The 27,770-nt window shown below is 33.5% G+C and overlaps 2 protein-coding genes and 1 long non-coding RNA gene across 5 annotated transcripts in view; 1 reads left to right on the top strand and 2 right to left on the bottom strand.

Annotated features, from left to right (window-relative positions):
- LOC136978445 (choline O-acetyltransferase-like) overlaps positions 1-27,770 on the bottom strand; it is a 221,724-nt gene that overhangs the window by 182,504 nt on the left and 11,450 nt on the right. The gene's annotated exons all lie outside the window — the stretch shown is intronic.
- LOC136978418 (uncharacterized) lies at positions 3,008-3,981 on the bottom strand. The gene is made up of 4 exons (XR_010881225.1): positions 3,768-3,981; positions 3,471-3,539; positions 3,287-3,376; positions 3,008-3,194 (listed from the first exon to the last, which is right to left on the bottom strand). It is a non-coding gene; the product is annotated as an uncharacterized lncRNA (long non-coding RNA).
- Positions 21,701-23,118, top strand: LOC136978419 (BTB/POZ domain-containing protein 6-A-like). Its single transcript, XM_067274116.1, has 2 exons — positions 21,701-21,941; positions 22,037-23,118. The coding sequence occupies exons 1-2, from the start codon at positions 21,742-21,744 to the stop codon at positions 23,097-23,099; spliced, it is 1,263 nt and encodes a 420-aa protein (XP_067130217.1). The 5' UTR covers positions 21,701-21,741; the 3' UTR covers positions 23,100-23,118.

A 27,770-nucleotide genomic window follows, 5' to 3' on the forward strand; every position in this document is an offset into this window, starting at 1 on the left:
CACATATAATAAAATTCAACCGAAAATATTTTCAATACTGCAAGTGTTGAAACACCAGTTTATTGTTTGCTGTTTCAAGATAGAAAAATAACATTAGATAAGGCCGACATATTGCTAAGTCACTATAATTTCTCAATTCCTTGCATCATTTAAGGAAACTTTTATGTTTATCCTAATTCCATTTATTTGTCATGAATAATTACAAAGTTGGACATTTGTTGACTCATCTCTGACGCATCATTGATTAAATTTTTAATTTTTTATTACGTGTTTTACAAAGAATGTTGGATATAGAAGGAGGACATTCTATGGTCCCTATTCAGGTGTTAATATATGTATATGAATGCCTACTTTAATATACAGTATTCCAATATGATGATAATGCCTTACAACGTGGCTGGATACAATTATCCTGCTTTATGAATCATGGCATCCAACTAACTTTGATTCAACTTTAGCGCCAAGACTATATCAAAGTACAATGATTTTAATGAATTGTTGGAAATTTTTAATAGAAATTTAGGTTAATGTTACCTATGGTTCCAAGATGGCGGGTCGTCTGATTCCAGCAAGGAAACAGCGGGATGCACGTTCTGACCTAACCTAACCTATTCTAATAATTTTGTTGGTAATAATTATGGTAATTTATTGTGTTTCCTTTCTTCTATTTGCTGGAATCGGATACGAGCCGCCATTTTGGAACCATAGGTAACATTAACCGAAATTTATTGTACGTTGTTAAATAATTAAACGGTTTTATTGAAAATTATCAAATCGAACATCAGGAATTCGTATTAATAATTGGAATTGTACGCTGAGGTTAAAGAATCATGAAAAATAAATTTTAACAAATTTATAACATTAAAATGGTTTATAAAATATTAACTTAGAGTGAAGCTGTTTAATGAATTGTGAAAAAATCACGTAATTTAAAGTTGTGTTTGTAAACATTCTATCGCCAGATTACTCGCTAGTTAACTGAATGCCAGTTTACTCGCTAAATAGGGGCTAGTTTCCCATAAAAGCGATCTTTTATGGGAAGCTGGCCCCTATTTAGGCGTCATTGACGTGAAGAAACCGGAAAACTCCACGTAACTGCTGGTGGGTTCGACCAGACTCAGAATGGAGCGGTAGAGTGGTGCAAGAGGGATCCGAAGTGTCAGGGACAGAGCACCCCACAAAACTTTATTGGTGTTGACTTACCGGATTCGATTTTGGGTTCCCAGAGCTGTATTTTGACGCTTTAATCGTCCGTAATGAAAGTGTTTATTCAAGATTTACTTCATACGAAACTAAACAGATACTGTACATACTTGTATAAGTGATAAAATTCCTAAAGAAATAATTATTTAGAATTCTAAATTAGAAAGAAAAGGATAATAACAAATTTATATCTTATTTTCTTCATTAAAGATATTTTCTGTGTTGATTTTTTAATTTTATTTTGATTTTTTGGTTGAAAGAAATGATTATCGTTATCTGTTGCTTCGTCCGTTGAAATTATGAAATTTTTAATAATAGTAATTAAACGATACATTTATTCTGCGAATTACACAATATCAGTGGCGTGCCGTGACATTTGATGATAGGGAAGCCGTGTTTCTGCAAGAAGCCGACTTCCAGGGGCAATCAGTTAATCGCGCGTCAGTAATGGTCTAGGGTCCATTCGTACATGGGTGGTGGCTGTAGACACAAAGACGACAAGTATCTGACAAAAACCTTTATTTTAACATAAAATAAACATATACTGTGTACAAAATTGTTTGCTTTAGGACAATCAACTGTTCGGACGTCCCGAGCGTCGACGTGGTTCTTCGATGGTCGATCGAAGGTGGCACCGGGACAGTGGCGTCGACGAGTCTGTAAGGCACGGGAAGACTTCCTCCGTTGGAGTCGGGGACACGGTTTAAGTTCGAAGTGGCACGGGTTACAGGTTGACGCAATAGACGAGAAACCGTTTTTTTTTTTCTTTTGCGCGTTGACACACGGCGTTTTGGTTATTCGGAACGTTAACCGAGTGTCCTCGATTGTCGAAGATTATATCAATTTCCGTTTTTTCGTCCATTTTGATTAGTCGTTCTCCCTCAATCACGCTTCCCGAGTGGTCGGTCCCTGGTTACTACACGTAACGAGACTCGTACCTGGAGCGCGAGAAAAGTCAAAATCGAAGACGAATTCGATCTTCCTTCCGCGATTTACGGTTTCTGCCTGGCCGTTTGATATAAACAACGGGTGTCCGACTAGAAAGGACTTTTACCTATGTTTTTTCAAACTAATAAATTTTTCTCTAAATTAACCGTTTTTTCGCGTTTTTCGTGACGGGTCAGACCTGTCAGGTACATAACATTTCCATAAAAGTTTTAAACAAATACCGGAAATGACAAAAATAAACAATTTATGTATTTAAGTTCTAAAATACAAATAATACATACATAATACAAATTGATACGATACAAACAATGATGGAAAAAACTTGTTTTATTAATTTTCTATGAACTAATTCGTTTCGGCGATTTTTCCGACAAGTCGTTAATTACTTTATCATAAAAGTCGCCGGTTGTCGAATTTAAAGAATTAAAACACGCTTGGAAAATTTGTTAATAATTGTAATATTATGAAAAACATCTAAAAGTGATAAAAATTCTAAAGACTTTATGTCTGAAAATGTGTCAATATAATTATAATTTTCTTTTAATTATACTGTAATTAAATATAACTTTGCAAAAAAAAACGTACATAAAAATAACATTGAATACTCTTTACTTTTTAAATCTTAAACAATTCACAAATCATACAATCATTACGAGTCTTTATCGTCGAGTATTATACATCTATAGATCTACGTGTATATTACTACGTATTTTCACGAGTTTCTCGCTCAATTTTCGGATGCCGATGGTAAAATTAAATTTATTACTTATCACGGCGCCAAATTTCCTAACTTGCAACATCGCGCGAATCTCCATTAAATGACAGGTGATGAGAAAAAATAAACTCGACGTCGGACGTTTCGAGTGAATTAGTTGTAAATTCTAATAAATGTTAGTGATTGCGACGTGGCAGTTTAACAAATAATTGTCATTTAGAGTCGTCTTTCAAAATAAAAATATTCTTTCGAGTAATTAAGTCTTATGTTTCGAAGCCTTCTTTATATTTAAAAGACCGGAAAATATGGAATAGAGAGAACTTCCCATCTGAAATGTTTCAATGAGGAATTCAATAAGGTATCAACGTTTAAATTATAAAAAAAATCCACAAAATTATCAAATTTCGTTAGAAAAATTACCTTTACTGGAAACTTTTTTGTAATTTTAAAGTAATTTCTGCAAGAGAGGCACAGCGATTCTTTACCGAATCGTTTCATAAAATTCAAAATCTGAAAAGTTATTAATGTCTATTAACGTATTATAACTACACGGAAACGTAATACACGATTTACTACATAAACATATATTTTAAATACATCGAACCTTTAATTTCTGTTCCAATTTGAGATCGCAGTCAGCAAATCTTCCGATGTCTTGAAAAGACGTTTGCATCTGAAAAAAGAAATGTAACTGTTAAAAAATCTGCAAATGTAAACACTGGAATTTCGATAAAAATACTTTACAGCAGACGTAAAGGCAGACAACGAGAATCCAATTAAAGTACAGAACAAAGAGAAAGCAGCGCAGAGTAAAAAAAAGAAAACTTTCAACGCCAACTTCAGTTCAGAAAAGTTAAACACGAAGTACATTAGACTCGTTTGCATTAATAATATACCGTACATTATTGTAAATACGTAATTGAATGGTCCGTTGAGCTGATTGGTAAAATTCCAAAGTTCGTCGTGTTGCGCTATAATTTCGTTTAGTTGAGATTTCAAATTTAGAATGTTCTTTTTCAGCACATACAAATTCTCTGATAGTTTTTCGAATGCCTTCATTACAGTAAAGTGAAACAGAATGAGAAACGTAAAGATGTATACTAAAGCACCAAGGAGTAAAGTGTAACAGATACTCATTTCAATGCTGCAGATAAATGGTTCGTATTTGAAAGACTTTCCTTTTTCTAACGCAGGATAAAACAAAAAAACGATTATACATTCAATAAATATAGTAAAAGTAACAGTTGTAAGTACTGCAAGAAGTTGTAGAGTGTTGATAGTATCGTATAACTGATGTTTAGGAAAACGATACGACTTTTCTAATTGTATTTTTGGGTTCAGTTTGACTCTTTTGATAATACTGAACATTACAGCCACGGCCAAAGTCATACTCGCAGCAGATACTCTGACAAATATGTCATATTCGAATACCGAGAGCCACGAAGAGCAAGGAGTTACGTCCGATACGTAAGGAATTGTGATACATATAAAAAGAAAGGAATGCATCCAATAAAGGCATTCAATAAATGAGATGTAAAATTTCAAAGGTATGCGGACGCGATCGTCAGTGTTTAAAAAACAGGAGCAGGGAGTAAAAAATTCCCAGCCGTAAACCGTCGAAATTGAAGTAAATGAAGAGAGAAAACACTTCAGACATATTTCCTCTCGGTGATTATCAACCGCAGAACTTACGCTCGAGACGATTCTTATCATATTTTTTTATGTGTATTAAGCGGTATTAGTTGTTCAAAAAATAAAATTTATTGCGTAATTAAAGATAATTCTATCGTTGCTATCGCTGTCTTACAAGAAAGTAGTTGAAATACTCCTGTGTCAATTTGCCACAATTATTAGCGACTTATCACCTTTTACAAGCATTTTAACTTCTATAATGTGGTTCGTCTCACGACAAAGATTTTAATAAATAGATTTAAGAGAATAGACATTAATTGACAACCTTGCCCAAAACGTAGCACAGATTTCAGTTTTTATATTAACCTGGCGATCGATAGTACCTATCAAAAGCACAAGTACCGCTGTACGTAAACTCACAGCCAGTATATACGGAATATTCTGAAAATTCAGTTAAGCGTTTTCGCATTCTTGGATCTCATCGATATGTTTACATTCGCTCGACGATTGCACGTAAGATCGTACGGATAGTTTGTTACGGATCATCTCTAAACCAATGCACAAAAGTTTGATTTTTCGACGAAATTCTATAACACCAAAACTTATAACTCGAAGTTCGAATTCTTTTCTTCTCGACCGATCCCAATTAACCAGTTCTGCCGTATTGGCAACGGCTACGTTATAAATACGTCACATTAACAACGAAATTACCGGAATGCAAAGACATATTCGGTGCGTAAAAAGTCTTCGTTCAAATAACTATATGTGAGTGCATCACATAAATATGATTAATAAATAAAATGAAAAGTATGAGAAGTTTCCGCGAGTATCGTGGAAATTCCCGACGTAGACGCAGAGCCTAAAAGCTCGAAATGTATCTTCTGTTGTAGATTTATAACAAAACTTACACTTAAAAATTTCTTAATACTCTTCCTTGGGATGTATGTTAAGGGCAAGCAAACCTACAAATCTGTATCGATTACGTAAAGCAATTAATAGTCGTCAGTAATGACGTTCATGTGTGGTCAGCCATTTGAATCTCAATACTTTGGTATGCAGACTAAATGAAAGCACTCAAATACCACTTTCCTGTATATTGATTGATATAATTATTGACTAATTGGTTCTAAAAATAAATCAATCGATGTAAATGAATACGCAGCAATTTCGAAATTAAAACTTTATCACTATCCACCGATGAGGCCGAATGGTGTTGACAAAATGCGATCGAAGAAAAAAGAAAAAGAAAGAAATTTGTTCATTTTTCAAATGTTCGTGTGGTAAATTCCTGGAAACCGGGGCAGACGGCGCATTTACTGGAAGACTCCATTCTGAATTTTACTTATTTGACGAATAATTCTTAGAATTATTGTTATATGTCTGAATCAATTTTATAAAGAGATAACCGATTCCGTTGCCTAATTTTATTTTGTATTTCGAAACGTTGGCGTACTACGCTTTCTAAACAAAAATGTCGCAATTAATTTTATGTCGGGCCAGGAATAAAAGCGAATAATAATTCCTAATTTGAATCGTTGATTTTATTGATTTGGCTTACTTAATTTTCCTGTTTAAAAAGTATGTTAACGATGTCTTCCGGTGTAAATTTTTCGGTGGTAAATATAACAGAGGAAATACGTTTGCAGCGATTTCTTTAGATGTACTTCAATTTCGATGGTTTTCTGCCGGAAGTTTTTAAGCTTGACTCTTGGGTGTCGAACAGCGACGCTCCCTTGAACAAACCGTTGAACATTTACATTTCATTTACTGAGCTCATCTGTTAAAAATTTAATAAAAGCGTCAAATTAGGATATGGAGACTTTGATTCTAACGCTTGTAAAAACTGGAAGATATAAAAAAAAGGAAAGAATAAAATAATCAGTCAAGAGGGGAAAGAAGTTTTAAATTTCCTTAAAATAAAATCTATGATACAACACTACAAATCTTTGATATTACACTACAAATTGATAATTATGTTTGCGGTTGGTAACATTGCGGATCATGAAATAAAAGAGTAAAAATAATAAAAGACCAGATGTGGTTTAAAACAGACTAAAATAATAACACTTTTTCGGGCCTAAATCCTAAATACCGCGTGGAAGATGATGAGTTGCATTCTTCAGTCTCGACTAAGAACACACTATGAGATTCAACACCACCCATCGGTCCCATTTGGCCGAATCCATGATGGGTACAGGAGAAAATGCACTCTCATACGAAAGATCCAAAAGATCAAATAGTCTCCAATATAACTTAAATAGTGGCGTGCTGATGCAACGGTTTGTAACTTTAAAATTCTGAGAAGGAAATTGTCTATTTAAGTAAAAAAAAAACATGTAGTATTAAGATAAACTATCCATAAAGGAATACCTTCTTTGCAAAGTCCCTTCTTGTTAAGTAGGGAGATCTCTTCTCATTTCTTCGAAGGTTTGTCTAAATACAAATATGTTCATTTCTCGGACGATCTGTCTATATATAAGTTGTTGCTATATATAAGTGGTATTTATATATTAGGCCTTCACAACAGAAGAACGAAACGTCGATCGGGCATATTGTACAGACGAACAATGCGTAGATAAAACTGTATTGTTTAGCTAAACAATACAGTTCTATCTACACAAGAATCGATTCGTCTTTATACAATATAACTGAACAATTAAAGTATATTTTCAAGCCGAACAACAAGAACCAGACAAATAAAAAGAAAACAAAATTACAGCTGAACAATAAAAAAACGTTTTCGTGTTATACAATTGTATATACCTCATACAAAATATTTATATTATATTCATATATTTTAAAATGTATTTTATGTCTTTAAATGTGATTATTTAACGATACTACACCAAAGTGGGTGAATAAAATCCTCCACACCCAACCACACCCACACACAAAATACAAACATCTTCCAAATGTTTGCATTTCTCCACGTTTCGAGTCTTCCTGAATACAAAAATGTAAAAATTTTTGGGGTCATTCTTCGATCAATCGTCATACTCTCCCTCTGTTGTATATAGAGACTCCCCATGTTAATTACCTTTATAGTAGAATATTTATATTTACTTATATGTACAGTACGTTACTGAATAGAAATACAATACTCTATTGACGTAATAACCGACATACTTCTTGCTGACATACAGTATTTACATTACATGAAAGTTTAATAGAATTTATAATTAAAGAAAATAATAAAAACTTTTGTTGTAAGCAAAAATCAATATAGAATGAACGTGGGATGAAGAATTTTAATTGTCAGTAAATTGGATTTTTCTATGAAAGATTTGATGGATAAATAATTAAATTTGAAGTAAATTAATATTTTTAATACACGTAAATTACTAAAGTTTTTTTAACATTTAAATTTGTTTTTTATTCTTTTTAATATAAACTGAAGTCTCGATTTATCACCTCCACGTGTTCGCCTGTAATTTGCACTGAATTGAACGTGGCGTTTAACTAAAATGCCACAAGAACGAGAATATTTATTTAGTCTACACGAGTTTTATCGTTCTCGTCAAGTAATTTAAAAGAATCTTTCTCAAATACAAGTTGCTAAAATGATACAAAGAGGGTTAATCTGTGAAATAATTTAAGATCTGAGAAGGGGCGCCTCCAGAAAGAGGTGGTACGGGAAAGTCACCCCAAGAAGTTAGACTGTTGGAGAAAAACCTACCCTTTTCATATTCTATAATCTTACGTCAGGAGTGAAGGCAGTGATTTTAATTCAACAATTTTCTCTAAAACGGAATTACATAGATGACCAATGACTCTTGTTATCAGGAAAAGTATGATGTACAGGGGCAAGGCGCTACTAATTTAAAATATAAGGCGAGCATATATTTTAAACGAAATAATTTAAAAATACGATTAAAAATTACAGCCCGGCACGGCATTGTGACGACGTCAGAATAATTTTTGCTCGTTGTGTTTGTGTGTGTGTACGGAGACATAATTTTGTTGGTCCAGTTTAAAGCGTAATAATTCCTGTGTCTTTTGTCGAAAATTTCTGAAATTTTGCAAGAAGGTTTAGGTATTAGAGGAATTCATGCATTTAAATTTTGGTGGTTAAAGATCGAGAAGATGGAGAGATTTGGTGGTTAAAGATCGAGGGGATGGAGTCGTGGTCTCATATCTCTAGTAGGGTTGGACTTAATGAAAATTTTACTTGTTATTGGCGTTTAGGATTTTTTATTATTATAAAACTCATCCCTACCCACAAAATTAGGCTTTTTGCCATTTTAAAAATAATTACTTATATTTTAAAAAATTTGTAAAATAAATGTAACAAATGGCGCCGCACGCAGTTTTAAATGTTATTGCCGGGAAAGTTACGCAACTCTTTGCTGGATGTTTTTAAATACTGAATTTATGTTTTGCGAATGCTTCGCTAAGCTGTTTTTGAGAGAATTTCCACCCTCTGAAAGGCAACCTAGATTAAACGGTCATCCTGCATGCCAGTCGTATGTATACAGTACATATTATTATGAGTGTCGATTTTGCTCAGTAACGTGTTTATTAATGTTTTTGCAGGCTTCTCAATCGATTTTATCGCAATGTAATCATGCAACGTATCATACTTGTTTCCATAGTTTGTGTATACTAATCGGAATTATATAGCAGTTCTGACTCAAAATGTTTATCAATGTCTGCAACATTCAGATTGCATATAACATGGAATTTTACTATGAGAACTTATCCGGTATCATCAATAATTTTGCACTACCCTTTCATATATGTACCGGATTAACAAACTTTTACCATAATAACAATTCTAATCAGAAGAAAATTTCTAGTATTAGGCTGCATTCTGTTTTGTGTCGTATCCTTCTTTATGAAAATTATTTTCTTTCATTTAAATAAATTCAAAATTAAACAAATTTCAACTTTTAACAATTGCAAATTATACCATTCTGATATTGTTGCACTGTGAAAACTAACAATGAACATTGTTAACAATTAACAAATAACAATAATGGAATTTCCTCCACTTTTCTGGGATTGCTGTGAATTTCTGGCAATGTGTATTTATGATCATTTCTGGAGATTTGTGTGGACGTTAGCCTTCATCCTGATGATCATCTATGGACGACGATTTATAAATTACTGTCTGATCGTCTACGTTATTTTGAATCCTCTTCGATATTTCGACGTCTTCGTCGAGGTAGTGGAAATTTTCTACACCGTTCTTCATCTGCCTTGCATATTAATAGAATTAATTTTCGTCGGTGTATCGCCGAGAGCATTCAACCAGACCCTATGCTTTCCTGTAACCAGATTTTAAGATCTTCCAAAGAATTACTGTTATCATTTATATTAATCATCAGTAAAATTTTGAGTAGAGACACTTTATTTATTTTTCTAGAAAAAGAATCGATACAGATTGATGAATTATAAAAGTTGTATAATAAAGTATTTTTATTTACACTTAAATGTTATAAATGTGGTGTCTATAGATGGTTGGGCTGAGCTTTGTATAACAATACATATACTTACAATACGATACAGAATAAGAGAAGTATGATTTACAAAAATACATACAGCAAAATATTAGTATGTAAATATATTACTTATTAACATTTGCTCTTTGAATTTAGTTAAATATTCCATATCTGCCCACATGTACTGGAAACAGGGATCCACATCTAATCTAATATTTCAGAAACTTTTCTTTGAATAAACAGACACCATGGCATTTATTTAGATAACACAACAACTGCCTGAGTAGAGACTGTTTTACAGCAGCGTGTTATTCTTAAGGCAAAGTGCTCCCTTTATAATTTTTCGGCTGTACCTTTAACATAAACCACATGCCCCCAACCTGAAGCTGTATAAGAAACTATATAATGTATGGCACCAGTGAAAATGGTGTTGCAAGAATTGGTATTTATGCCTCAGATGCATCGAGTACATCCGAGTACAACTGATGACAGACATGTTTTTCCTTTCCGAGAATGTAATCAATCTGAAAATTAAAATTAAGCCTGGGATCAAGTATAACACCTAAATACTTACAATTATCAAACTAGTTAACAAGTGAGCTAGACAATTTCAGACAAGAATATTTACTTTGTACCATTTAGTAAATAACACTGCGGTAAATTTTTCGGTATTAAATTTGAGTTTATTATTGTATCCCCGTTCTGATGCTTTAGATAAAGAAGAATTCAAGAACTTCCTTTATCTCTCCTCTATGTCTCCTCTCTGAAAACACGATTTAATCAGTGATTTTTCGAATATCTCCATTATTAGTATTCAGTCTCACTTTCCTATTTCGGAGATATGACTTAATGATTTTAATTGGATATAACAAACAATTCAGTTGTAACAGAAAATTAATTATGCTTGGTGTTATGTGTTATCAAAGGCTTTTTGGTTATATAGAAACACTGCTCCAATATCCTATTTTTTTTTTTTTTTTGCTTGAACCACTGTTAACAGAACAAATTTGACATATTCATAACAATTTTATATCATAATAGCAAATATACCATCCACACCTGGATACTTTTCCCCTTTTAGGGAGAAGATTGTTCAAATTCAAATCCTGTACAGGCAATAAAATCTTATAAAACAGGTTTAATGTACTATTACTTCTTCCTTCTATTTCAGTATGACAAGCATCATCTATTTTTGATTCAGATATAGGCAAGTATGAAGTATGTATTTACTATTGCTTCTAGCGTTTTTTTAACAGATATGGTTGGGTTACTATTGAAAATAATTGAATTTAAATAGTTATTGTTAGCAGTTCTTCCCAGAATTTATTTTAACTTTTTGTAATTCATTAATATAAATTGTCCTTTGATTCCTGGAAAGTCGTTCTATTTCGATTCAAAATTTTTCGAGACGAGTTTTATAAAAACAAAATTGTGAACGCTAATAATGAGTAAAATATTCATTAAGTCGACCACATTGGAGATATGACACATGACCCTTTCTATGTCTCCACCCTGTCGACCTTTAATTAAGAACCAAAATTTAATAGCATTAATGCCTCTTTATACACAAGTACCGTGCCAAACTTTACTCATTCTAAGATATTGTTTAATATTTCAGAATGGAACAGCAAATAAAGAAATTATGCAAATTAGACGCCAAACACATACACACACTAACATCCATACATACGGAAAACCTCTTCCTGAAGTTGCATTTCTTGACGTTTCAACGTGACCTAAGTCCAAAAATGTAAAAATCTTGGGGGATCATTTATTGACCAATCGCCATACTTTCCTTCTGTTATATATAAAAGCCAGGAAAGTATTAAACAAGCATATTCATTGTAACGGACACTTGGTACATGTGCCTGTTCGAGTGGCTAGTGGCGTGAAGCTATTGTTCGTGGGATTATGACTAAACACCCCTAAGGCAGAAGACCCCTAGTCGCGACAACGGAAGTCGTTGCGATAGTAATCCTGCGCGGTTACGAGGGGAACCGGGAGGGTTCAGACAGTTTGTGACTTGGTCCCTGGTTGTGAGGACGTTGGTGAGTGCAGAGCAAGAACGAACATATACCCCAGAATAGATTCGAACCTTGGGGTACGGACTCTCGAGTATCGACAACCCTGAACTTGTACTTGGCTAAGATTCCCGTTAGCCGTAACAAATTGGAGCCACCAGTGAGGAACAGAGGTTCATCACATCTGAAGAAAAAGAAAGAAAACCAAAAAGAAACGATAGCAAGATTCAACTTAAGAGAAAGAGGAAACGGTAAGTTCATTGTTCCTTTGTCTCATACATAAGGTCTGGCAATAACTGGGTTTTGCGACCAGGGATTATTATATATAATCATAAAATAAGTTACATTTTTGGGTAACCTAATATTAAATCGTGACAGGAATTATTGTACCTAACCAAAATGCCGAAAAAGTTGGCCATGAAAGACAAAATTGCTATGTTAGAGGATAGAATTATTTCTAAAGATAACGAAATTATGCAGCTAAAATCAGTTATTCGTGAATTACAAGAGAAAATTAAAAATATTGAGAAAAAAGAAAAAAACAGATCCAGGAACATCGAAAACTCGGGAATGGAACGAGAACCTTCCCCTACTGTTCTAGAGGATGATGGGAAGTCGGACGTTTCGTCTGTTTCACCTATTAACATGATGATTAACTTAATAAACCAAATTAGAGAGGAATTCGAAACTAGATTTAATAAACTTGAGAATACGTTTGTAAATGCAAAATGTGCTGACTCAAATCCTTCGATCAGTCCTACACTTCCGAAAGGTCCTACCATTCCACAAAAGTTAATATCTTGGCCCGCCTTTGATCCACAAAATATAAATATTTGGCTGGAAAAGCTGCAAGGAATAAAAGAATGTTTCGAATTAGACGATACAACATTCATTTCCACACTAAAGCTGCAATCAGATATAGATTTGGTAAAAAGAATTAGGCTAGAAGAGGCAAAAGGTTATGAATTGACTTGGACTAGGTTGAAGGCACAAATAAAGAAATGGTATGAAACAGATTCCACTGTAAAGAAGACAATTAAAATGTATGATAGAGTTCAAGGGAAATTAGAATCAGCCTTTTCTTATGTTTTAGATAAATTAGAATTAATTAATTCTTTAAATCATGAATATTCGGAAATAGAAAAAATCGAACTATTAAACAATGGTCTGCAAAAGGAAGAAAGAATGTCTATTGCAAATAAAACATTCCATACCTTAGATGATTATACTAATGCCATTATGGAATTAGACTCGATAACAAAGAGAGAGCGCGAAAAATACTACAAAAGTTTCAGTGTAGGCGAATGTTCAAATAGACCTAATGGGATTTCAAGGTCACCTAAGCCTTACAGCTATTTTTACAAAGAACAATCGAGTCGTCAAAATCGTGAATTAATGGACCGTGAAAGAAAATCCGTATACAATAAGCGTTCTAAAACCTTTAGGAGAACTAACAATAGAAACAATGGCATACAATCAGAACAGGCTATTTCTCGAAATCAGACAGTCTCAGAAGAAAGTTCTAACGATATTATTTGTCACAACTGTTGGAATAGGGGTCATTATAAGAAAATATGTAAATATCCAAAATTTTATGCGTTCGAAAAAATGCGCCAACTCATGGATAAACTCGAAAATCAAAACGAGGAACAAAAAAACTAATCGGTCGGGCTCCTGAGGGAGAGCCCTGTTTCCAAGCTGCTAGAATCCCTCCTTATCTTTTAGAGTGTCTCGCAATTTCGAAATCAAAATTACGCACTATTTATTTGGAAATCGAAGGCTCTCCGTTTAGTGCCATCATTGATACGGCCTCAGAGAAATCATTGATAAGCCGAAAACTATGTATAGAATTAAGACTAAAAATATGTCCTGAACCTATTAAACTCATCGTAGCAGATAATAGAAAGATAGAGTGTGAAGGTACTTGTATGTGTAGACTACAAATAATGGGAAACAGTATTGAATTTGTGTTTGTAGTATTGGAAAATTTCCCACATGATTTATTACTAGGTAGTGATTTTTGTGAACAAATGAAAGCAACCATCAGCTTCAAAGACAACTTATTTATAGTGCCAATGGGAGAGAATTGTATTAGTCAAATTCAAACGCCCCTCTTACATCACACCAACGCAAAATTCCGTACCACCGAAGAAACACTTGTAAATGCTTTTACTATGCGTACCTTAAAAGTCCGCTGTCCAATTAAGCAGGGTACAGTAGAAATAAAGCACGAAATGGGCGAGAATGGTATCAATGTTTTGTCAGGTATTTGTGAGGTGAGAAATAATGAATGTATAATTCTAGTATTAAATAGCACTCCAACTCCTGTTTTACTCCCAGCGGAATCTACTGTTGCCAAAGGGAAACCATGTGAAGAATATGCCTTTGTAAATTTGTCTTTATCATCACGATCAGACAGTAATGCAACAGATTCAAATACTATAAAGCCAAACGCTAACCATTCGAAGGAAAGAAATGTTAGCTTATTTGTTCATTCTTATCGAAGACTAAACATAGAGTCATTTACTTTTAATATCGGGAATGATTTATCTGAAGATTCTGTAAAACAAATAGAAGATGTATTGAGAGAGAACCTAGACGTATTTGCCAAAAGCAGTTTCGATCTTGGAGTATGCACCCTAGGATCTCATGAAATAGTAACGAAGCCGGATGTTAAGCCAATTAAGCAAAACGCTTATAGAATGTCTCCATGTCAACGAGAAATTGTCAGAGATTTAGTAGAGCAAATGCTTCAAGCTGGTATAATTAGGCCGTCAAAGAGTCCCTGGGCCTCACCTATAGTGCTAGTGCCAAAGAAAGATGGGAAACATCGATTATGTGTGGATTATCGTCGTCTGAATAGCCTCACCGTCTCCGATACTTATCCTCTACCTCGTATAGATGATGCCTTAGAAATCTTGGGAGGAAACAAACTCTATTCGGTAATAGATTTAGCCTCTGGATTTTGGCAGATACCCATGGCTGAAAATGATATATGTAAGTCCGCATTTATAATCCCAGATGGCATATATGAGTTTTTGAAGATGCCATTCGGTTTAAAAGGTGCCCCAGCAACATGTCAGAGGATAGTTGACCAAGTTTTAGGCGATCTAAAGTGGAAGGAAGCACTTACATATATCGACGATACTATAGCATTTTCCAAAGACCTCCCAGCACATTTGAAGTTACTAAAGGAATTGTTCGAAAGATTTAGAAATGCTCAATTGAAAGCTAAACCTGAAAAATGCATATTTGCCGCTAATCATATTAAGTTTCTTGGATACATCGTTGAAGATGTAGGTTGTAAAACCGACCCAGAGAAAATAAAGGCAATTACTGAAATGAAAGTACCTACTACGGTGAAAGAACTTCGATCCTTCTTAGGAATGTGTGGATATTTTAGAAGATTTATAAAGGATTTCTCGACTATCGCCACACCATTATTCCGTTTACTTAGAATCAATCAAAAGTTCATTTGGAGAGATATCGAACAAGAAAGTTTTGTACGATTAAAGGAAAGTCTATGTAACTCACCAGTTTTAAGTCATTTTGACCCAGAAAGAATGTGTTATATACACACAGATGCATGCGATATAGGATTAGGAGCTACTCTGTTTCAAAAGGATGATGACGGAAGAGAGCATCCCGTATGCTACATCAGCCGAACGCTTAATAAAAGCGAGTGTAATTATCCGACAACACAGAAGGAATGTTTAGCCATTAAATGGGCTATCGAGAAACTACGTCCGTACATCTATGGCAAAAAGTTTATAGTTGTAACTGATCACCACAGTTTATGTTGGCTAATGCGCTTAAAAGACGCGAATAGTCGTCTGTGTAGATGGTCGCTGAGCCTTCAGTGTTACGACTTTGATGTAGTGTACAAACAAGGTGCATCTCATAAATGTCCTGATTGTCTCAGCCGAATTCCAAATGAAAATAACATAGACCTAGAAAGCAAAGAGGACGACTTTTCCCTATTCACTACTTCTGTTGAGAACGTAGACATGTTAAAAGCACAAACAGAAGATGCATTTTGCCAGGAAATAAAAAGTATTATCACAGGAAGTAGTAACAGCGCTAACAATTCGAAACGTGTTCATACTATTAAGCGTTACTTCCTACATGAAGGTATTCTTTATAAACATCTTTATCTTCCAACTGGTATAAAACAAGTGCTGGTTTTACCTAAAAGTCTGCAGTTAGAAGTTCTTCAAGCTGCTCACTCTAGCAAATTTGGTGGACACTTTGCAGTGAAGAAAACGTACGAAAAAATACATTCAAGATACTTTTGGCCAAAAATGTTTTGTATGATTCGTGATTACGTAAGAGCATGTCCATCCTGTCAATTAAGACTAGGTCCTAATGGTCCTAAAGCAGGTATGCTGATGCCAGTACCAGTCAATGCGCCTTTCGAAAGAGTTTCCCTAGATCTAGCTGGTCCATGGCCTAAAGATAAGTTAGGACGTACTCATGCAATAGTTGCAGTCTGTGATTTCACAAGGTTATGTGTAAGTAGGTATACAATTGTATATACCTCATACAAAATATTTATATTATATTCATATATTTTAAAATGTATTTTATGTCTTTAAATGTGATTATTTAACGATACTACACCAAAGTGGGTGAATAAAATCCTCCACACCCAACCACACCCACACACAAAATACAAACATCTTCCAAATGTTTGCATTTCTCCACGTTTCGAGTCTTCCTGAATACAAAAATGTAAAAATTTTTGGGGTCATTCTTCGATCAATCGTCATACTCTCCCTCTGTTGTATATAGAGACTCCCCATGTTAATTACCTTTATAGTAGAATATTTATATTTACTTATATGTACAGTACGTTACTGAATAGAAATACAATACTCTATTGACGTAATAACCGACATACTTCTTGCTGACATACAGTATTTACATTACATGAAAGTTTAATAGAATTTATAATTAAAGAAAATAATAAAAACTTTTGTTGTAAGCAAAAATCAATATAGAATGAACGTGGGATGAAGAATTTTAATTGTCAGTAAATTGGATTTTTCTATGAAAGATTTGATGGATAAATAATTAAATTTGAAGTAAATTAATATTTTTAATACACGTAAATTACTAAAGTTTTTTTAACATTTAAATTTGTTTTTTATTCTTTTTAATATAAACTGAAGTCTCGATTTATCACCTCCACGTGTTCGCCTGTAATTTGCACTGAATTGAACGTGGCGTTTAACTAAAATGCCACAAGAACGAGAATATTTATTTAGTCTACACGAGTTTTATCGTTCTCGTCAAGTAATTTAAAAGAATCTTTCTCAAATACAAGTTGCTAAAATGATACAAAGAGGGTTAATCTGTGAAATAATTTAAGATCTGAGAAGGGGCGCCTCCAGAAAGAGGTGGTACGGGAAAGTCACCCCAAGAAGTTAGACTGTTGGAGAAAAACCTACCCTTTTCATATTCTATAATCTTACGTCAGGAGTGAAGGCAGTGATTTTAATTCAACAATTTTCTCTAAAACGGAATTACATAGATGACCAATGACTCTTGTTATCAGGAAAAGTATGATGTACAGGGGCAAGGCGCTACTAATTTAAAATATAAGGCGAGCATATATTTTAAACGAAATAATTTAAAAATACGATTAAAAATTACAGCCCGGCACGGCATTGTGACGACGTCAGAATAATTTTTGCTCGTTGTGTTTGTGTGTGTGTACGGAGACATAATTTTGTTGGTCCAGTTTAAAGCGTAATAATTCCTGTGTCTTTTGTCGAAAATTTCTGAAATTTTGCAAGAAGGTTTAGGTATTAGAGGAATTCATGCATTTAAATTTTGGTCGGTTAAAGATCGAGAGGATGGAGAGATTTGGTGGTTAAAGATCGAGGGGATGGAGTCGTGTCTCATATCTCTAGTAGGGTTGGACTTAATGAAAATTTTACTTGTTATTGGCATTTAGGATTTTTTATTATTATAAAACTCATCCCTACCCACAAAATTAGGCTTTTTGCCATTTTAAAAATAATTACTTATATTTTAAAAAATTTGTAAAATAAATGTAACAAATGGCGCCGCACGCAGTTTTAAATGTTATTGCCGGGAAAGTTACGCAACTCTTTGCTGGATGTTTTTAAATACTGAATTTATGTTTTGCGAATGCTTCGCTAAGCTGTTTTTGAGAGAATTTCCACCCTCTGAAAGGCAACCTAGATTAAACGGTCATCCTGCATGCCAGTCGTATGTATACAGTACATATTATTATGAGTGTCGATTTTGCTCAGTAACGTGTTTATTAATGTTTTTGCAGGCTTCTCAATCGATTTTATCGCAATGTAATCATGCAACGTATCATACTTGTTTCCATAGTTTGTGTATACTAATCGGAATTATATAGCAGTTCTGACTCAAAATGTTTATCAATGTCTGCAACATTCAGATTGCATATAACATGGAATTTTACTATGAGAACTTATCCGGTATCATCAATAATTTTGCACTACCCTTTCATATATGTACCGGATTAACAAACTTTTACCATAATAACAATTCTAATCAGAAGAAAATTTCTAGTATTAGGCTGCATTCTGTTTTGTGTCGTATCCTTCTTTATGAAAATTATTTTCTTTCATTTAAATAAATTCAAAATTAAACAAATTTCAACTTTTAACAATTGCAAATTATACCATTCTGATATTGTTGCACTGTGAAAACTAACAATAAACATTGTTAACAATTAACAAATAACAATAATGGAATTTCCTCCACTTTTCTGGGATTGCTGTGAATTTCTGGCAATGTGTATTTATGATCATTTCTGGAGATTTGTGTGGACGTTAGCCTTCATCCTGATGATCATCTATGGACGACGATTTATAAATTACTGTCTGATCGTCTACGTTATTTTGAATCCTCTTCGATATTTCGACGTCTTCGTCGAGGTAGTGGAAATTTTCTACACCGTTCTTCATCTGCCTTGCATATTAATAGAATTAATTTTCGTCGGTGTATCGCCGAGAGCATTCAACCAGACCCTATGCTTTCCTGTAACCAGATTTTAAGATCTTCCAAAGAATTACTGTTATCATTTATATTAATCATCAGTAAAATTTTGAGTAGAGACACTTTATTTATTTTTCTAGAAAAAGAATCGATACAGATTGATGAATTATAAAAGTTGTATAATAAAGTATTTTTATTTACACTTAAATGTTATAAATGTGGTGTCTATAGATGGTTGGGCTGAGCTTTGTATAACAATACATATACTTACAATACGATACAGAATAAGAGAAGTATGATTTACAAAAATACATACAGCAAAATATTAGTATGTAAATATATTACTTATTAACATTTGCTCTTTGAATTTAGTTAAATATTCCATATCTGCCCACATGTACTGGAAACAGGGATCCACATCTAATCTAATATTTCAGAAACTTTTCTTTGAATAAACAGACACCATGGCATTTATTTAGATAACACAACAACTGCCTGAGTAGAGACTGTTTTACAGCAGCGTGTTATTCTTAAGGCAAAGTGCTCCCTTTATAATTTTTCGGCTGTACCTTTAACATAAACCACATGCCCCCAACCTGAAGCTGTATAAGAAACTATATAATGTATGGCACCAGTGAAAATGGTGTTGCAAGAATTGGTATTTATGCCTCAGATGCATCGAGTACATCCGAGTACAACTGATGACAGACATGTTTTTCCTTTCCGAGAATGTAATCAATCTGAAAATTAAAATTAAGCCTGGGATCAAGTATAACACCTAAATACTTACAATTATCAAACTAGTTAACAAGTGAGCTAGACAATTTCAGACAAGAATATTTACTTTGTACCATTTAGTAAATAACACTGCGGTAAATTTTTCGGTATTAAATTTGAGTTTATTATTGTATCCCCGTTCTGATGCTTTAGATAAAGAAGAATTCAAGAACTTCCTTTATCTCTCCTCTATGTCTCCTCTCTGAAAACACGATTTAATCAGTGATTTTTCGAATATCTCCATTATTAGTATTCAGTCTCACTTTCCTATTTCGGAGATATGACTTAATGATTTTAATTGGATATAACAAACAATTCAGTTGTAACAGAAAATTAATTATGCTTGGTGTTATGTGTTATCAAAGGCTTTTTGGTTATATAGAAACACTGCTCCAATATCCTATTTTTTTTTTTTTTTTTGCTTGAACCACTGTTAACAGAACAAATTTGACATATTCATAACAATTTTATATCATAATAGCAAATATACCATCCACACCTGGATACTTTTCCCCTTTTAGGGAGAAGATTGTTCAAATTCAAATCCTGTACAGGCAATAAAATCTTATAAAACAGGTTTAATGTACTATTACTTCTTCCTTCTATTTCAGTATGACAAGCATCATCTATTTTTGATTCAGATATAGGCAAGTATGAAGTATGTATTTACTATTGCTTCTAGCGTTTTTTTAACAGATATGGTTGGGTTACTATTGAAAATAATTGAATTTAAATAGTTATTGTTAGCAGTTCTTCCCAGAATTTATTTTAACTTTTTGTAATTCATTAATATAAATTGTCCTTTGATTCCTGGAAAGTCGTTCTATTTCGATTCAAAATTTTTCGAGACGAGTTTTATAAAAACAAAATTGTGAACGCTAATAATGAGTAAAATATTCATTAAGTCGACCACATTGGAGATATGACACATGACCCTTTCTATGTCTCCACCCTGTCGACCTTTAATTAAGAACCAAAATTTAATAGCATTAATGCCTCTTTATACACAAGTACCGTGCCAAACTTTACTCATTCTAAGATATTGTTTAATATTTCAGAATGGAACAGCAAATAAAGAAATTATGCAAATTAGACGCCAAACACATACACACACTAACATCCATACATACGGAAAACCTCTTCCTGAAGTTGCATTTCTTGACGTTTCAACGTGACCTAAGTCCAAAAATGTAAAAATCTTGGGGGATCATTTATTGACCAATCGCCATACTTTCCTTCTGTTATATATAAAAGCCAGGAAAGTATTAAACAAGCATATTCATTTCACTAGTAGGAAAATTTGCTTTCGTTCCAATAAATGGAAGTTGTTAAATTGTAAGTATAACAAAGGATTGTTTAGAATTAAATTACTTTGATTTATTATTAATGTTTTATCTGGGGATACCGTATGTATATTTCTGGGATGGCGAAAAATGTTCTCTGTCAAGAAGAGATTGCGAATAGGGAAAGTTGAAGAAGCTCTGATGAAGAGGATAATAGGATAATGGCGCCTCTGTTGGTCAGCAGAAGGGGCAAACAGGGTACTTGGCCTCTTTTGCAATACAGTAAAACATTTAATAAATTATAATAATGACTGAGACATATAACCTTACACCCCCAAGGATTATTTTTACATGCCACTAATTTTATCTCATCTGAAGTGTATTTTTCTCTATTATCGACGAATTGCAAACATTTTAAACTTGTTACTTATAACTGATCAACATCTCACGTAAATTTAGTTGATAATTCTAATAAAAGTTATTATTTTATCCTTAAAAACATTGAAATAAATTTCAATACGTCCATTTGTACATTAATATTTCTATAAAATCAGTAATAATAACTTTATAAATTAAATTTAATAAACAATTACCGTACACGAACAATGTACAACCTTCAAAGAGGGATTGTTTAAACTTATATTATTAAAACTTATGTTCATTACATTCAAAAATTGAGCTTTTTAGATGAAAAATAATTGTATTTGAAAAGAATAGGTGAAATGGATATGAAAAGTCTATACTGCGACGAAGCATCTTCAGATGTCACAATTTTGTGCAATTCCTCAGGATACAAGAAGACTTTCTTAGCTCACAGCGTGGTTCTTTACAGTTGCAGTAAGATTTTCAAACAGGTTCTGAACGAAAGAAAGGAAATTGATATGTCAAGTAACCAAATATATACAGTAACACAGTTACTCAGGTAAAAACTCTGGTTTAATAATTAGAGAAATTTCGATTTTACAAGAATTCCATTCTGTAATCTCACATTAAGCTATACCCAAATCAATTTTTCAGACATATTTACTTGGGCAAAGTCACAATTCGAGACTGGAAACAAGCTTTAGACCTTTTAGATCTATGCAATAGATATAATATATTAAATCTTTCAAAAAAGTGCTTGTTGTACCTTCAGAAGAGTCTGAGGCTGGACAACATTCTTCCTATCTTTGATTACGCGTGTTTAAATAAAGAGAAAGATTTGCAAGCAAAATGCTTGCTGTATATCAAATTCTATGCCATAATTTTGCTGTATTTTGAAGATTTTGTACATTTGGATATGAAATCCGTCATTGCAATAGCATCACTCGATCAACTGAATATCAGAAGCGAGACAGATTTATTCTGGGCTGCGTGGAAATGGGGTAAAGAACGTTGTGTTAAAGAAGGACTATGTTGCAAATCGAAGAATGTAATTCAACAGATTCATCCAATTCTTCCGTTTATACGTTTCAACCAAATAAACGAAAGAGAAAAGAACGATTTGCCGAAATTCATAGCCAGAATGTCAGAACATCAGCAAGAACTTTATGAAAAGAGGCAAACAGATGTAACAAATCCTGATATTTTGGCTATGAATCAGTTTGGATTGGAGATAACATTAGACGGTTCCTTTGATTATCGAAAGGTTGCCACATTAGATAAAGAACTTCATATGATGGTGTTTTCGACTGATAAATCTGGTTTCATTTTGGGTTTCAAGCTGAGATTATGTGGTGAAAATTTTCGTGATTCAGGGTTTTGTTTGAAATTGGTGTCTGTTAACAATCAAGAAGTAGTTTTAAAAGAGTTTTACGAAATCGTTGATGGCAAAACAATGCACGTCGATGAACGTACAAAAACTGTAGAACTAATAGTTGCATTGAAGAAGTTAGTTTATGTCGTCTCTGATGAACCCTACGAATTGATCTTGAATGGAAATAAGAACACTATTTGGTTACCAACAATGAAAGACTTGAACAAATCTCTCGATATTAATGGGTGTTTACATTTCTCATTTTATTCCAATGTAATTGGAATTCAAACAATGTACTACACTGAAGTTGATGATAGTCCACTGATCTTCTCATTTCATTCGTAGATTTCGAAAATAAAAAATATTTTACAAGACATTCTTCAAATAGTTATTTGAATAAAACTAAAAGAGGAATCTGACTCCAATCTTCATAATTTGGTATGAGTAATTCAAACGGGGTGTACTTCTTTGTACTTTTCACATTTGTTTTAATTTTTTTTTTTTGAGTAGTTCACAAGAAAACATTAGAGAATGCTGGTTGCAGCATATTATTAATCATTCAAACTACCAATAACAATCTATTTGCTAATCTTTTATATCTGACAAAATTTCATTTATTATAAGTTTGTTTAATCATGTCAATAATCGATACACGTGAAAGGAAAAGGCCAAGGAATGAAGACGACAGAATGTATTGTGATCCCATCAAAGCAAACAAAGAGAAATAATCAACAACTTTCGTGTAAGGGAGACCGGGGTTAGTTGTTACACGGGGATAGTTGTTATTTTAAGTTTTCTGAGCACACGCAAGAGGCAGCACTTGCTAATTAACATGGTATTTGATATTTACGTCATTCTAACGCTACGTGAAATTTGGCGGTAGGAGGAGATGTTAGAGTTGTGATATCTTCATTTCTATCATTTTCCAACCTAAAAGTAATTTTTTTTGTATTGTGATCCCCATCTACTTTTGAATACAGGATTGCATAGTAGGTTTCCAATGTTTAACATGCTTATTAACAGTATACGATAGTGTAATATTTTGTTGTAATTGCATAAATATCTTGAAATGCTCAAGAGTATTTCGCCACTTAATCAAAATGGCGGAATCGAGGCAAGTTGTTACAAAACGATTGGGGCATGTTGTTACATTGTAACAACTTATCCCATGTATTTGTTTGCTAGTATTTTTTATTGTATTTCAGAAAATGCCACGAACACAAAAGAAAACCCACTAGAGGTTCTACAGATGTATCTACGAAGCTGCAGCAAAGGATGTAGAAGAAAAGAAGTTATCACTTAGAAAAACAGCTGATATTTATAAAATTAATTTTATGACTCTCCAACGCTACATCAAAAGAGTGAGGGGAAAATAACGATACTTCTGCGCCATCTGTCAACTTGGTTGGGTATACTAGGCACAGGCAAGTTTTTTCAGATGAACAAGAATCAAAACTCGAGGAATATATTGTTCATTCAAGTAGAATTTACTACGGTTTATCTTCCACTGATGTAAGGATTCTTGCATACGAATATGGTGTTGCCTGTGAAGTCAGCTATCCGAAAAATTGGGACGAAACAAAGCCAGCTACAGAGGACTGGTTTTCAGGATTCTTAAAAAGGCATCCCAAATTATCCTTTCGAACTCCTGAGGCCACGAGTTTATCTAGGGCAACAAGCTTTAATGGTCACAATGTTGGACAGTTTTACAGTATGACAATTTAGAAGAAGTTCTTCAACGTCACTGATTTGAAGGGCACGAAGTTTGGAATGTGGATGAAACGGGTGCAACTACAGTTCAAAAACCAAATAAAATCATAGCTGAGAAGGGCAAAACACTAAGAACAACGTCCGCCGTAAAGGGAACTACTTTGACGATTGAAGTAGCAGTAAATGCTATAGGCAATTCTGTACCTCCCCTCTTCATATTTCCACGTGTCCACTTTAAGCAGCACTTCATCGCCCAGGGTCCAACCGGTTGCATTGGTGCTGCTCATCCTAGCGGATGGATGACTAGACCAATTTTCTTTGCAGTTTATGGAACATTTCCACAAGCATGCATCATCATCAGTAGATTCGCTAGTTTTGGTCATTCTTGATAACCATATTTCTCATTTGTCATTACCAGCTCTTGATTTTTGCAAAGCAAACGGAATCTACCTGCTGTCAATTCCACCTCACACTTCACATCGTCTGCAACCTATAGATGTAAGTGTATACGGACCATTCAAAAAATTTTACTACTCGGCATGCACTGACTTCATGAACTCCCACCCTGGTATTCCAATATCAATCTATGACATTCCGGGAATTGTCAAAGAAGCTTTAACTAATGCCTTAACACCAAAAAATATAACATCTGGGTTTCCCAAAACCGGAATATGGCCATTCAACCGCAGCGTTTTCTCGGATGAAGATTTCCTAACCTCAGCTGTTACTGATAGATCTGTTCCACCAGATAATCCACATCAGGGACCGCGAAATATTGCCATTGAAGACTATACCAAAGATACCAGCAGTGCCGATGGGCAAACTAATGTCCACAAAACACAAGGTCCATCTACTAGTGGAGCCTCTAAAGAATGCCCCATATCTCCTGAAGATATAAGACCATACCCAAAGGCAGGAGCTAGCTAAACTATGGGCTGCAGGAAAAGAGGGAAATCGTCAATATTAACTGATACTCCGGTGAAAGAACAGCTTCAAAAAAAAAAAATATATATATATGAAAAAGGAATGAAAAAGAATGAGAAGAAAAAACATAAAAAGGATACTTCACTCAACAAAGACAGAAGACCCATTAAGAAGAACGTAAAAAAGAAACTTCAAATCAGTAGTAGTTCAGAAAACGATGACGAAGATTGTCTTTGTTTGATTTGTTTCGGACCATTCTCTCTTAGTAGTTCTGGGGAAAAGTGGATCCGATGCACTGAGTGTAAAAAGTGGGCATACGAGCGCAGCGGAAAAACTGATTCTTACTATGTTTGTATTCACTGTGTTTCTGATATATCAATGGACTCTGATTAATGAAATCATTATGCTTTGCAAGAGCACATTTTGTTTTAAGAAATATGTTCTGAATTGGTGCAATGGCTTTTTCTCTTATTATATATATGTATAACTGTGTTTCATTGTGAAAGTTTTTAAAATAAATATTCCATAAACTTTACATCATGTTTACTTTCACATTTTCAATTAATCTGTTTTGTTGGTATGAAAAAAGTAAATGTAACAACTTGCTTTGGCTCTGTAACAACTTACCCCACTAAGGGGTACATTGTTACACAAAGTCGCACTCTTCAGAAAACTGAATATTTCAGAATGTTAATAAATTCATAGAAAAGTACAAAAATGTGGAATATATAGCTAAGAGAATGCTTAACCAGTCAGCAGACAGATTTCTATGTTAAGTCAAACCTGCATTAAAAAATTTTAAGTAAAAATCTGTCACAACTAACCCCGGTTACCCCTACTCATGAAGTTAAAACTGCAAATTACCTTCATATTATTTGACAAAATCACAAATGTAATAATAAAAATTGCGACATTTATCAATACAATACAATCAATTTTCTGAAATCGATATAAAATAAAATGAAAAACAGTAAAGATATCCAGCAACTAGTTGCGTAACTTACCGGACAGATTTTAAAATTGTGTGTGACACCATTTGCTATGAGCTTTTTATATTATTAACGAGCAATTATTCATTCATTAAATAGATTAAAAATATGATGAAAATTGCAGGCATTGTGACGATCGGGCTGCAATTTTTAATCATATTTTATATTTATTTCATTTATATCTATGAATGATGTTTGTTTGTTCGCTATACACTCTTATGCCGATCGACCAATTGCTACGAAACTCGGCAGTTACGTTTATATTCTTCTAACTTAAATCATTTTGTACATCCCACACCAAAATAATCTATTGGATTTCTATAAATCAATTAATTTTTATCTATATTCCATTTGCTGATTTACACGTAGCGCTATCTATTGGCAAAAATTTAACAAAATAATACACTAAATATAATTTTTTTAAATTTACTTAATAGATGTAGACTACCCCATTTATGTCAACAGAATCACCATCAGTTAAAATTCATTCTAAATTCTTACAGTGTTTTAGTAGCATTTCTTTGGACATGATATTTAAATCGTATATATTATATAAGAATTGAAAATAGTTACTACGATTACTAAGTTGTTCAAATCTAGCATCTAGTGCATTTAGTGCTTGATCGATTGTAAAATTAAAAAAAAAATCTATTTTATAATTTTCTTTTGGATCTTTGATGGGTTCGTACAAGAAGTTCCTTTTCCTTCTTCTATCGCGGTGTCCTGTTATTGTTGATCCAAAATTAGTCTCCACATCAATTTCGGTAGCAAGTTCTTTTGTATAAATAATAGTTTCATCGAAGGACGAATCCGATCGAATATATTTTTTGGACCGTGTTGAAGAAATTAGCGGCTTTCAAGGATGCTTTTGCCATATCATTAACAACAAGATTGACAGAGTGGCTACTACAGCTTTATCGCCCCTCTTATTGGACCCGTTGTCGTATCCCTGCCCTCTGATATCCTGCAAATTTAAACCCGAGTCATTAAGTTCTCCAATTATAATATCAGACATTTGTTTTCCTGTGGATCTTTCGACTGGTAAGAAGCCTAAAAAGCTTTCATTCATTTTAATTTCAAATTTATTGACTGAAACATATGTGATTACGAGAGCCATTTGTTCTACCTTACTAATGTCAGGAGTACAGTCTAAAATTATGGAAAAATATTTTGATTTTTTATTTCATCAATAATATGAGACTTCACACTTTGCTGCAGCGGATCTATTATCTCGTTTTGTGTATTTATCCCGAGATAGTGTGCTTTAGTCTCCTTTTTTTAGCACTCTGCGGTCGTGCTCTTCCATAATGGGATCAAATTCAGATAGCGACTCAACTATTTTTAAGAAATTACCGTTTTTATACTCAAATAACTTGTCGCTTATACCTCGAAA

Source organism: Centruroides vittatus, unplaced genomic scaffold, assembly GCF_030686945.1.
Source record: "Centruroides vittatus isolate TY-2023 unplaced genomic scaffold, ASM3068694v2 contig_538, whole genome shotgun sequence".
Lineage (NCBI taxonomy): Eukaryota > Metazoa > Arthropoda > Arachnida > Scorpiones > Buthidae > Centruroides > Centruroides vittatus.